The sequence below is a fragment of the Rhinoraja longicauda genome, chromosome 4 (assembly GCF_053455715.1).
Source record: "Rhinoraja longicauda isolate Sanriku21f chromosome 4, sRhiLon1.1, whole genome shotgun sequence".
Classification (NCBI taxonomy): domain Eukaryota; kingdom Metazoa; phylum Chordata; class Chondrichthyes; order Rajiformes; family Arhynchobatidae; genus Rhinoraja; species Rhinoraja longicauda.
In genome coordinates this window covers 91,302,103-91,314,207 of record NC_135956.1, presented here as the reverse complement: position 1 = coordinate 91,314,207, position 12,105 = coordinate 91,302,103, and the positions used below count along the sequence as shown (strand labels likewise).

Here is a 12,105-nt window from a genome sequence, read left to right as displayed (position 1 = left end):
CAATACACAATAGGTGCAGGAGGAGGCCATTCGGCCCTTCGAGCCAGCACCACCATTCAATGTGATCATGGCAGTAGTAGGAATGTCACCTAACCATGTCCGGACCACTACAGAGAGTGGTGAAGACGGCACAGCACATCACTGCCAACTGTCTCCCGGCCATTCAGGACATTCTCTACCGGCGGTGCCTGCGGAAGGCACGCAGCATCATCAAGGACCACAGCCACCCAGCACACAGGCTGTTCTCCTTGTTACCGTCAGGCAGACGATACAGGAGTATGGCTGCGCGGACCACCAGACTTAAGAACAGTTTCTACCATCAGGCCATCAGGCCATCAGGCTTCTGAACTCATAAACATATTTCACATCATAGATGTTGATTATTTTTGATATTGTCTTTTAAACTATTTTTAATATTGTCTTTTTACCTTACTAATATCATTTTTTAAATCTTATTTATCCTTGGAATATTACTGCTGAGGTGACCCGTTGTCTTGTCAAATACATTTCATTGTACCTTTGACCCTGTGCCAACCTACATATGACAAATAAAATGTATTATTATTATATATTATTATACTAATTTGGTCACACCAAGGGCTTCCCCCAGACTTCTCTTCCACATTTAGTATAAGAAGATAACTGCAGATGCTGGTATAAATCGAAGGTATTTATTCACAAAATGCTGGAGTAACTCAGCAGGTCAGGCAGCATCTCGGGAGAGAAGGAATGGGTGACGTTTAGTATTCAGTAACTACTTCAAAGCCACAACTGTGTTTACTGCCAAAAATTGACTCATTTGGATAGTCAAATTAACAGCAGGCTTGCTGAATAATGAACATAAACTAAGTCAGAAAGAGTGCAGTGAAGGTTTACAAGGATGCTGCCTGGACTTGAGGGCCTGAGCTACAGGAGAGAGAGGTTGGGCAGGCTAGGACTTTCTTTCTAAGAGCACTGGAGGCTGAGGGATTATATAGAGGTGTATAAAATTATGAGGGGAATTGATAGGGTGAATGCACGGTCTTTTAATCACGGTAGGGGGTTCACGAACCAGAGGACAAAGGTTTAAGGTGAGAGGGGAAAAGTTTAATAGGAACATGAGGGGCATCTTTTCACTTTATTTGCAAAAATTTCTAAACACCTGTTTTCGCTTCTTCATTCTGGGGTATTGTGTATGGATTGATGATAAAAAAAAAGAATTTAATCCATTTTAAAATAAGGCTGTAACGTAACAAAATGTGGGAAAAGTGAAGGGGTGTGAATACTTTCTGAATGCACTGTATATTGCACTACTCTGCCTGAAATTGGCAGTTAGTGTGAGGATCTGGACTGCGTCCACAATGCGCTGCAATTTCTCGCGGTCTTGGATGGACGGGCGAGGACAGCGGGAGAAGGGAAAGACATTGTGGCCTTCCATGACAGTGAGGAGAGAGAGGACTGGAGGAGGAGACTCACTGTGATGGATGTTTCTTTGATGGATGTTTCTTTTTTTGGGGGTTTTGGGGTTGTGTAATTTGAATGCATATTTAATGCTTTTATTGTTGGGCTGTGTTTTGGGGTTTTTTGGGGTTGTGTAATTTGAATGCCTATTTAATGCTTTTATTGTTGGACTGTGTTTTGGGGGTTTTTTGGGGTTGTGTAATTTTAATGCTTATTTAATGCTTTTATTGTTGGACTGTGGGTGACTGAATTTCGTCCAATATTGGATGACAAATAAAGCTATCTTGAATCTTGAATCTTGAATCTTGGAGCTGTTCGCCAAACCGAGCTGTGATGCATCCTGATAAAATGTTTTCTATGGCGCATCTGTAGAGGTTGGTAAGAGTTATTGGGGGATGTGCGTTTTCAAGAGTTAGATATAGCTCTGAGGCCTAACCGGAAACAAGGGATATGGGGAAACACGCAAGAACGGGGTACTGATTTTAGATGATCAGCCATGATCATATTAAATGGCAGTGCTGGCTCGAAGGGCAGCATGTCATAGAAACATAGAAAATAGGTGCAGGAGGAGGCCATTCGGCCCTTCGAGCCAGCACCGCCATTCATTGTGATCATGGCTAATCATCCACAATCAGTAACCCGTGCCTGCCTTCTCCCCATATCCCTTGATTCCACTAGCACCTAGGACTCCATCTAACTCTGTACCTATTTTCTATGTTTCTCTGTTTGTTTTACTTACCAGCATGTTAAGATACAGCCAGCAGTGAAAAAGACGATGGGGATGGGGTAAGATGCACAGAAGAGGCCGTAGTTGTAGAATGCCTGCGATATCTTTTCACGCAGCCTTTCAGTAATGGTCATCGTTGTTGCCTTTTACCACATGACTGTCATTAATCAGAGAACCACCAGGGTGTAGGTCACAGCAACAGACCTGTAAGAAAGAAGTCAACTAATTGATAAATAATTAAGAGTTCCGGTTGCTAAACGCTTTCCCCTTCCCTTCCCATTCCCACACTGACCTTTCTGTGGTAGACACAAAATGCTGGAGTAACTCAGCGGGTCAGGCAGCATCTCGGGAGAGAAGCAATGGGTGACGTTTCGGAAGAAGGGTCTCGACCCGAAACGTGAGATCAGTCTGAAGAAGGGTCTCGACTCGAAACATCACCCATTCCTTCTCTTCCGAGATGCTGCCTGACCCGCTGAGTTACTCCAGCATTTTGTGTTTACCTTCGGTTTTAACCAGCATCTGCAGTTTTTTTCCTACTGATCTTTCTGTCCTGGGCCTCCTCCACTGCCAGAGTGAGGCCCAGTGCAAATTGGAGGAACAGCACCTCATATTTCGCTTGGGCAGCTCACACCCCAGCGGAATGAATATTTGAATTCTCTAAACTTCAAGTAACCCTTGCTTTCCCTCTCCGTCGTTCCCCCATCAGAGTTCTCCCACTAGTTTTACTGTACTCATGATTACACTTTACTGATTGCAGGCCTGGTTGTCACTTTCCCCTCAGCAAACAATGACCCATTCTCTATTTTCCTTGATCTTTGTCCCCTTTGATCTCTCGTACAGACAAGAACCCGTATTCAGGATGAAACCCAGGTCTCTGGCGCTGTAAGTCAGCAACTCCACCGCTGCACCACCCTGCCACCCTTATACAGATACAGATATCTGATATAAAACGTATTTAGAGATACAGCGCGGAAACAGGCCCTTTCGGCCCACCGGGTCCGCGCCAACCAGCGATCCCCGCACATTAACACTATCCTATACCCGCTAGGGACAATTTTTACATTTACCGAGCCAATTAACCTAAAGACCTGTATGACTTTGGAGTGTGGGAAGAAACCGAAGATCTCGGAGAAAACCCACGCAGGTCACGGAGAGAACATTCAAACTCCGTACAGACGGCGCCCGTAGTCGGGATCAAACCCGGGCGCTGCAACTCTACCGCTGCGCCACTGTGGTATTGTTTATATTGAGATAACCCCACCCCATCTCTGCAGCAGAACAAGCTTCTTTTTACTATTATTTGATTATTAAGGGGTTGGACACGTTAGAGGCAGGAAACATGTTCCCAATGTTGGGGGAGTCCAGAACAAGGGGCCACAGTTTAAGAATAAGGGGTAGGCCATTTAGAACTGAGATGAGGAAAAACTTTTTCAGTCAGAGAGTTGTGAATCTGTGGAATTCTCTGCCTCAGAAGGCAGTGGAGGCCAATTCTCTGAATGCATTCAAGAGAGAGCTAGATAGAGCTCTTAAGGATAGAGGAGTCAGGGGGTATGGGGAGAGGGCAGGAACGGGGTACTGATTGAGAATGATCAGACATGATCACATTGAATGGCGGTGCTGGCTCGAAGGGCCAAATGGCCTCCTCCTGCACCTATTGTCTATTGTCTATTGACTCCTTTCCAATTTTGGCGAAGGGTCTCTGACGTCAAACGTTGACTTTGTTTCTCGTGCTACTGATGCCACCCGACTTGCTGAGCATTTCCTGCGTTTTCTACTTCTGTTTTAGATTTCCCGCATCTGTGGTTGTTTTTTTAAAATAAAGTTCAGATCATGTCCACAAACCTACGAGAATCGTGGCCCATGATCGCTCAGAGGGAAGGAGGAGCGGTCAGGATGGTGTTGAGAACTCCATGTCTCTTTGGCCGGAGCTTACCAAACCCAATGTAAACAAGGCACGAGGCTATTAGCTGCAGGGAGACGTTGGACAGACTTGTATTGTTTTCTCTGGAACGTCAGAGGTTAAGGGGAGATCTGATAGAAGCATAAAACATTATGAGAGGCACAGGTAGGGGGGGCAGACAGAACCATTCTCCCAGGGTGAAATAATACTAGAGGGCATAGCTCAGAGGTGAGAGGGCAAAGTTTAAAGGAGATGTAAGGAGAGTTATAACAAGAACTAGACAAAGTGGGCCCGTTGGGCCCATTCCCCACTCCCCCATTCTCTCGTCCCCCATCCCCACTCTTACTCTCCCCACACTCTCCCCTTTGGCCCGTCCATTGTATCCGGGAGGGGGTGAGGGAGTGAAGGGGGGAGGGAGGGAGAGGGAGGTTTGGGGGAGGGAGGTGTGGAGTGATCGAGGGGGAGGGAGTGGTGGAGGATGGAGGGTGGAGGGAGGGGGGGAGGGTGATGAGAGATGGGGTGGTATTTGTGGAGGGAGGGAGGGGGGGGGGAGAGAGGGGGGAGGGAGGGATGGGGGAGAGGGGAGGGATATGGACCTCCCCTTTTCCCAGTACCCCTCTTTCCCCCACCACCAATTCCCCTCCGCACGACCCCTGTTGTCCCATTCCCCATTCTCAGCCCCCCCCCCCCATTTTCTCTCCCCCAGACACACTCTTAGCATCAGTTAAAGGCCCGGGGGGGGGGTGCGGGTGATCGGATCTGTGAAAAGTCCAGGTGGGGGGGGGGGGGGCTTCGGGAGATCTCATCATTCAAAGGCCCGGGGGGGGGGGGGGGATAGCGGGGAGATGTTCTCCCGGGTGTGGGAGAGAGGAGAGAAGCAAGGGGAGAGAGGAGAGGTGAGCCGGTGATCGCGGGCTGGCGCCGCTAACGGCGTCCATTGTTTTGGTGCGAGTGAGGAGATGCCGCGCATGCGTGCTGAGTACAGAGTGAGGAGATTCCGCGCATGCGTACTGAGCACTGCCGCACCGCAGCGCCCCCCTTCTGTCAAAACTTCGATAAATGAGGGGGGGGCAGCACTTTTAAACCTCTGTAACTTAAAAAATATGCGTCCGAATTAAATAAAAATATCATTTTCCAGCAGCGAACCGCATGCTGATTAAGGCGATACAAAAATCGTGGCGCTACGGTTCACCGTTTTGCCGGAATTGCCGTATTCAGCCGACATCAGTGGAATATATATATATACATACAAGATCTGAGTTTTTAATAGTATACTAGACCGAGTGGGCCCGTTGGGCCCGTCCTCGTAGGGTTTCCATTGTAACCGGGAGGGGAGGAAAGGGGGAGGGTTGGGGGAGGGAGGAGGGGAGGGGAGGGGGGGAGGGGAGGGGGGAGGGAGAGGGGAGGGAGGGGGTAGGGGGGAGGGAGGGGGAGAGGGGGGGATGGGAGGGGGAGGGGAGGGGGGAAGGGAGGAGGGAAAGGGGGGAGGGAGAGGGGAGGGAGGTGGGTAGGGGGGAGGGAGGGGGACCTCCCCTTTTCCCAGTACCCCTCTTTCCCCGTTGGGCCCGTCCTCGTAGGGTTTCCATTGTAACCGGGAGGAGGGGGAGGGCGGGAAGGGGGGAGGGAGGGAGGAGGGAGGTGTGGAGGGAGGAGGGGAGGGGAGGGAGGGGGGGAGGGGAGGGAGGGGGGTAGGGGGGAGGGGAAGGGGGGGAGGGAGGGGGACCTCCCCTTTTCCCAGTACTCCTCTTTCCCCGTTGGACCGGTCCTCGTAGGGTTTCAATTGTAACCGGGAGGGGGGGAGGGAGGGTGGAAGGAGGGGGGAGAGGGATGGAAGGGTGGAGGGAGGGGGGGAGGGATTGGGGAGGGAGGGAAGGAGGGAGGGGGGAGTTAGGGGGGAGGGGGGAGGGAGTTGGGGAGGGAGGGGGGAGGAGGGGGGGAGGGAGTGGGGATGGAGGTGGGAAGGAGGGGGGATGAAGGGGTTGAGGGGGGAAGGGGGACCTCCCCTTTTCCCAGTACCCCCTCTTTCCCCGTTGGGCACGTCCTCATAGGGTTTCCATTGTAACCGGGAGGGGGGAGGGAGGGAGGTGTGGAGGGAGGAGGGGAGGGGGAGGGAGGGGGGAGGGGAGGGGGGGAAGGGGAGGGGGGAAGGGGGGAGGGAGTAGGGGGGAGGGGAGGGAGGGGGATCTCCCCTTTTCCCAGTACCCCTCTTTCCCCGTTGGGCCCGTCCCCGTAGGGTTTCCATTGTAACCGGGAAACACTTGCCCCGGTGGCCCACGAGCATAGGGGCCCAATGCTGATCTGTGTATGTTAAGTGACTTGCAATTAAAAAAAATACTTTAAAAAAAGATAAGTGCTTTTTAAGTGCTTGTTTGAAACATTCGCGGTCACATAGTGCTTCTCACTGCGATCTGTTAGTGGTGCTTTTCGAAACAATGTAGCACCCATCTCAAACAAGCATTGGGAGGATGGGAGGGAGGGAAGGGGAGGGAGGGAGGAGAGAGGTGTGGAGGGATGGGGGAAGGGGAGGGGGGGAACGGGGGGGAAGGGGGAGGGAGAGGAGAGGAAGGGGGGATGGGATGGGGGAAGGGGGGAGGGAGGGGGACCTCCCCTTTTCCCCAGTACCCCTCTTTCCCCGTTGGGGCCCGTCCTCGTAGGGTTTCCATTGTAACCGGGAGGAGGGGAGGGAGGGAGGAGGGAGGTGTGGAGGGAGGAGGGGAGGGGGAAGGGGGAGGGAGAGGGTTAGGGGGGGAGGGGGGAAGGAGGGAAGGGGGAGGGAGGGGGGAGGGAGGGGACCTCCCCTTTTCCCAGTACCCCTCTTTCCCCGTTGGGCCCGTCCCCGTAGGGTTTCCTTTGTAACCAGAAGGGGGGAGGGAGGGTGGAAGGAGGGGGGGAGGGGGGAGAGGGATGGAAGGGTGGAGGGAGGGGGGGGAGGGATGGAGGGAAGGAGGGAGGGGGGGGAGTTAGGGGAGGAGGGGTGAGGGAGGTGGGGGAGGGAGTTGGGGAGGAGGGGTGGAGGGAGTGGGGATGGAGGTGGGAAGGAGTGGGGAGGAAGGGGTTGAGGGGGGGAAGGGGGGGGGGAGGGAGGGAATAGGGGCCCCCATGCTGATCTGTGTATGTTAAGTGACTTGCACAACTTTAAAAAACTGGCAGTTGCCTTTCGCAACAATGTTGCAACAATCTCACACAAGCATTGTGACGTCACAAGCTGAAGATGTAAATTTAAAACCGAGCTGATCTCTCATTGGTGCACGGGTGCCATTGTGACATCACGCGCTGAAGCCCCTTCAAGAAAAGGGTTAGAAATGAAAATTAAACTTTAATATCTCTCTAGCTTTAAAAAGGCAGCTTCAATTTGAACGAAAGTACTTACAATAGTTGCCATGTTAATGGTGAATATGGCGGTACAAAAATCGTAGCGCTTTGGTGTACCGTCAGAAAGGAGTAGGGTTTGTAAGTTATGGACAGAAACTCTTCGGAATCTTTGCGTACATACACATATACATACGGAATGTTGGACCGCAGAGTTTTAGTAGTATACTAGACCGAGTGGGCCCGTTGGGCCCGTCCTCGTAGGGTTTCCATTGTAACCGGGAGGGGAGGGAGGGTTGGGGGAGGGAAGGGGGAGGGAGGAGGGAGGGAGGGGGGAGGGGAGGGGGGGAGGGGGGAGGGAGAGGGGAGGGAGGGGGGTAGGGGGGAGGGAGGGGGGAGAGGGGGGGATGGGAGGGGGGAGGGGGGAAGGGAGCAGGGAAGGGGGGGAGGGAGAGGGGAGGGAGGTGGGTAGGGGGGAGGGAGGAGGGGACCTCCCCTTTTCCCAGTACCCCTCTTTCCCCGTTGGGCCCGTCCTCGTAGGGTTTCCATTGTAACTGGGAGGAGGGGAGGGCGGGGAAGGGGGAGGGAGGGAGGAGGGAGGTGTGGAGGGAGGAGGGGAGGGGAGGGAGGGGGGAGGGGAGGGAGGGGTAGGGGGGAGGGGGGAGGGGGAGGGAGAGGGGAGGGGGGAGGGGAGGGGGAAGGGGGGAGGAGGGGGACCCTCCCCTTTTCCCAGTACTCCTCTTTCCCCGTTGGGCCCGTCCTCGTAGGGTTTCAATTGTAACCGGAGGGGGGGAGGGGGGGTGGAAGGAGGGGGGAGAGGGATGGAAGGGTGGAGGGAGGGGGGGAGGGATTGGGGAGGGAGGAAGGAGGGAGGGGGGAGTTAGGGGGGGAGGGGGGAGGGAGTTGGGGAGGGAGGGGGAGGAGGGGGGGAGGGAGTGGGGATGGAGGTGGGAAGGAGGGGGATGAAGGGGTTGAGGGGGGAAGGGGCACCTCCCCTTTTCCCAGTACCCCTCTTTCCCCGTTGGGCCTGTCCTCATAGGGTTTCCATTGTAACCGGAGGGGGGGAGGGAGGGAGGAGGGAGGTGTGGAGGGAGGAGGGGAGGGGGAGGGAGGGGGGAGGGGAGGGGGAAGGGGAGGGGGGAAGGGGGTAGGGGAGGGGAGGGAGGGGATCTCCCCTTTTCCCAGTACCCCTCTTTCCCCGTTGGGCTCGTCCCCGTAGGGTTTCCATTGTAACCGGGAGGGGGGGAGGGAGGGTGGAAGGAGGTGGGAGGGGGAGAGGGATGGAAGGGTGGAGGGAGGGGGGCAGGGAGTGGGGGAGGGTGGGATGGAGGGAAGGAGGGAGGGGGGGAGTTAGGGGCTGAGTGGTGATGGAGGTTGGGATTGAGGGGGGAGGGAGGGGGGGGAGCGAGTGGGGATGGAGGTGGGAAGGAGGGGGGAGGAAGGGGTTGAGGGGGGAAGTGGAACCTCCCCTTTTCCCAGTACCCCTCTTTCCCCCACCACCAAGCCCCCTCCGCAACGACCCCTGTTGTCCCCCTCCCCAGTCCCCATTCTCAGACCCCCCCCCCCATTCTCTCTCTCTCCCCCAGACACACTCTCAGTGCTTTTTTCGAAACACTTGCCCCGGTGGCCCACGAGCATAGGGGGCCCAATGCTGATCTGTGTATGTTAAGTGACTTGCAATAAAAAAAAATATTTAAAAAAAGATAAGTGCTTTTTAAGTGCTTGTTTTGAAACATTCGCGGTCACATAGTGCTTCTCACTGCGATCTGTTAGTGGTGCTTTTCGAAACAATGTAGCACCCATCTCAAACAAGCATTGGGAGGATGGGCGGAGGGAAGGGGAGGGAGGGAGGAGAGAGGTGTGGAGGGGGGGGGAAGGGGAGGGGGGAACGGGGGGAAGGGGGAGGGAGAGGAGAGGGAGAGGGGGATGGGATGGGGGAAGGGGGGAGGGACGGGGACCTCCCCTTTTCCCAGTACCCATCTTTCCCCGTTGGGCCCGTCCTCGTAGGGTTTCCATTGTAACCGGGAGGAGGGGAGGAGGGAGGAGGGAGGAGGGAGGTGTGGAGGGAGGAGGGGAGGGGGGAAGGGGGAGGGAGAGGGTTAGGGGGGAGGGGGGAGGGGGGGAGTGGAGGGGAGGGAGGGGGACCTCCCCTTTTCCCAGTACCCCTCTTTCCCCGTTGGGCCCGTCCCCGTAGGGTTCCCTTTGTAACCAGAAGGGGGAGGGAGGGTGGAAGGAGGGGGGAGGGGGGAGAGGGATGGAAGGGTGGAGGGAGGGGGGGAGGGATGGAGGGAAGGAGGGAGGGGGGGGAGTTAGGGGAGGAGGGGTGAGGGAGGTGGGGAGGGAGTTGGGGAGGAGGGGGGAGGGAGTGGGGATGGAGGTGGGAAGGAGTGGGGAGGAAGGGGTTGAGGGGGGAAGGGGGGGAGGGAGGGAATAGGGGCCCCATGCTGATCTGTGTATGTTAAGTGACTTGCACAACTTTAAAAAACTGGCAGTTGCCTTTCGCAACAATGTTGCAACAATCTCACACAAGCATTGTGACGTCACAAGCTGAAGATGTAAATTTAAAACCGAGCTGATCTCTCATTGGTGCACGGGTGCCATTGTGACATCACGCGCTGAAGCCCCTTCAAGAAAAGGGTTAGAAATGAAAATTTAAACTTTAATATCTCTCTAGCTTTAAAAAGGTAGCTTCAATTTGAACGAAAGTACTTACAATAGTTGCCCATGTTAATGGTGAATATGGCGGTTACAAAAATCGTAGCGCTTTGGTGTACCGTCAGGGAGGAGTAGGGTTTGTAAGTTATGGACAGAAACTCTTCGGAATCTTCCGTACATACACATATACATACATACATACGGAATGTTGGACCGCAGAGTTTTAGTAGTATACTAGACCGAGTGGGCCCGTTTGGGCCCGTCCTCGTAGGGTTTCCATTGTAACCGGGAGGGGAGGAAAGGGGGAGGGTTGGGGGGAGGGAAGGGGGGAGGGAGGAGGGGAGGGAGGGGGGGGAGGGGGAGGGGGGGAGGGAGAGGGGAGGGAGGGGGGTAGGGGGGAGGGAGGGGGGAGAGGGGGGGATGGGAGGGGGGAGGGGAGGGGGGAAGGGAGGAGGGAAGGGGGGGAGGGAGAGAGGAGGGAGGTGGGTAGGGGGGAGGGAGGGAGGGGGACCTCCCCTTTTCCCAGTACCCCTCTTTCCCCGTTGGGCCCGTCCTCGTAGGGTTTCCATTGTAACCGGGAGGAGGGGAGGGCGGGAAGGGGGAGGGAGGGGAGGAGGGAGGTGTGGAGGGAGGAGGGGAGGGGAGGGAGGGGGAGGGGAGGGAGGGGGTAGGGGGGGAGGGGGAGGGAGGGGGAGGGGAGAGGGGATGGGGGAGGGGAGGGGGAAGGGGGGAGGGAGGGGGACCTCCCCTTTTCCAGTACTCCTCTTTCCCCGTTGGCCCGTCCTCGTAGGGTTTCCATTGTAACCGGGAGGGAGGAGGGAGGTGTGGAGGGAGGTGTGGAGGGAGGGGGAGGGGGAGGGAGGGGGGGGGGAGGGGAGGGGGAGGGGGGAAGAGGGGTAGGGGGGAGGGGAGGGAGGAGGGGAGGGAGGGGAACTCCCCTTTTCCCAGTACCCCTCTTTCCCCGTTGGGCCCGTCCCCGTAGGGTTTCCATTGTAACCGGGAGGGGGGGAGGGAGGGTGGAAGGAGGGGGAGAGGGGTGGAAGGGTGGAGGGAGGGGGGGAGGGAGTGGGGGAGGGTCAGATGGAGGGAAGGAGGGAGGGGTGAGTTAGGGGCTGAGTGGTGATGGAGGTTGGGATTGAGGGGGGAGAGAGTGGGGATGGAGGTGGGAAGGAGGGGGGAGGAAGAGGTTGAGGGGGAAGTGGGACCTCCCCTTTTCCCAGTACCCCTCTTTCTCCCACCACCAAGCCCCCACCGCAACGACCCCTGTTGTCCCCCTCCCCAGTCCCCATTCTCAGACCCCCCCCATTCTCTTGGAATAAAAAAAAATACTTTAAAAAAAAAAGTGCTTTTTAATTGCTTGTTTTGAAACATTCGCGGTTAAGTGCTTTTTTAAAAAACATTCGCGGTTAAGTGCTGGTTTTGAAACATTCGCGGCTACTTAGTGCTTCTGTCAGTTGCTTTTCGAGGGAGGGAGTAGGGAGGTGTGGAGGGGGGAGGGGAGGGGGAGGGAGGGGGGAGGGGAGGGGGGAAGGGGGGGAGGGAGAGGGGAGGGAAGGGGGTAGGGGGGAGGGGGAGGGAGGGGGGAAGGGGAGGGAGGGGGGAAGGGGAGGGGGAGGGAGGGGGGGAGGGAGAAGGGAGGGAGGGGGGAGTGAGGGGGGAGGGAGGGGAACCTCCCATTTTCCCAGTACCCCTCTTTCCCCATTGGGCCCGTCCTCGTAGGGTTTCCATTGTAACCGGGAGGAGGGGAGGGAGGGTGGAAGGAGGGGGGAGGGGGAGAGGGATGGAATGGTGGAGGGAGGGGGGAGGGAGTGGGGGAGGGTGGGATGGAGGGAAGGAGGGAGGGGGGGAGTTAGGGGCTGAGTGGTGAAGGAGGTTGGGATTGAGGGGGGAGGGAGGGGGGAGGGAGTGGGGATGGAGGTGGGAAGGAGGGGGGAGGAAGGGGTTGAGGGGGGAAGTGGGACCTCCCCTTTTCCCAGTACCCCTCTTTCCCCCACCACCAAGCCCCCTCCGCAACGACCCCTGTTGTCCCCCTCCCCAGTCCCCATTCTCAGACCCCCCCCCCCCCATTCTCTCT

General features: G+C 56.1%; 1 protein-coding gene across 1 annotated transcript in view; it reads right to left on the bottom strand.

Moving 5' to 3' along the window:
- The window catches only part of scap (SREBF chaperone), a 74,112-nt gene extending 64,000 nt beyond the window's left edge, over positions 1 to 10,112 (bottom strand). Inside the window, exons 1-2 of the mRNA XM_078398383.1 lie at positions 10,090 to 10,112; positions 2,180 to 2,371 (exon numbers count right to left, since the gene is read on the bottom strand). Coding sequence (XP_078254509.1) covers positions 2,180 to 2,301 — 122 coding nt within the window. The 5' untranslated portion in view covers positions 2,302 to 2,371; positions 10,090 to 10,112. The remainder of the gene's footprint in view (positions 1 to 2,179; positions 2,372 to 10,089) is intronic.
- Positions 10,113 to 12,105: the final 1,993 nt, after the last annotated feature.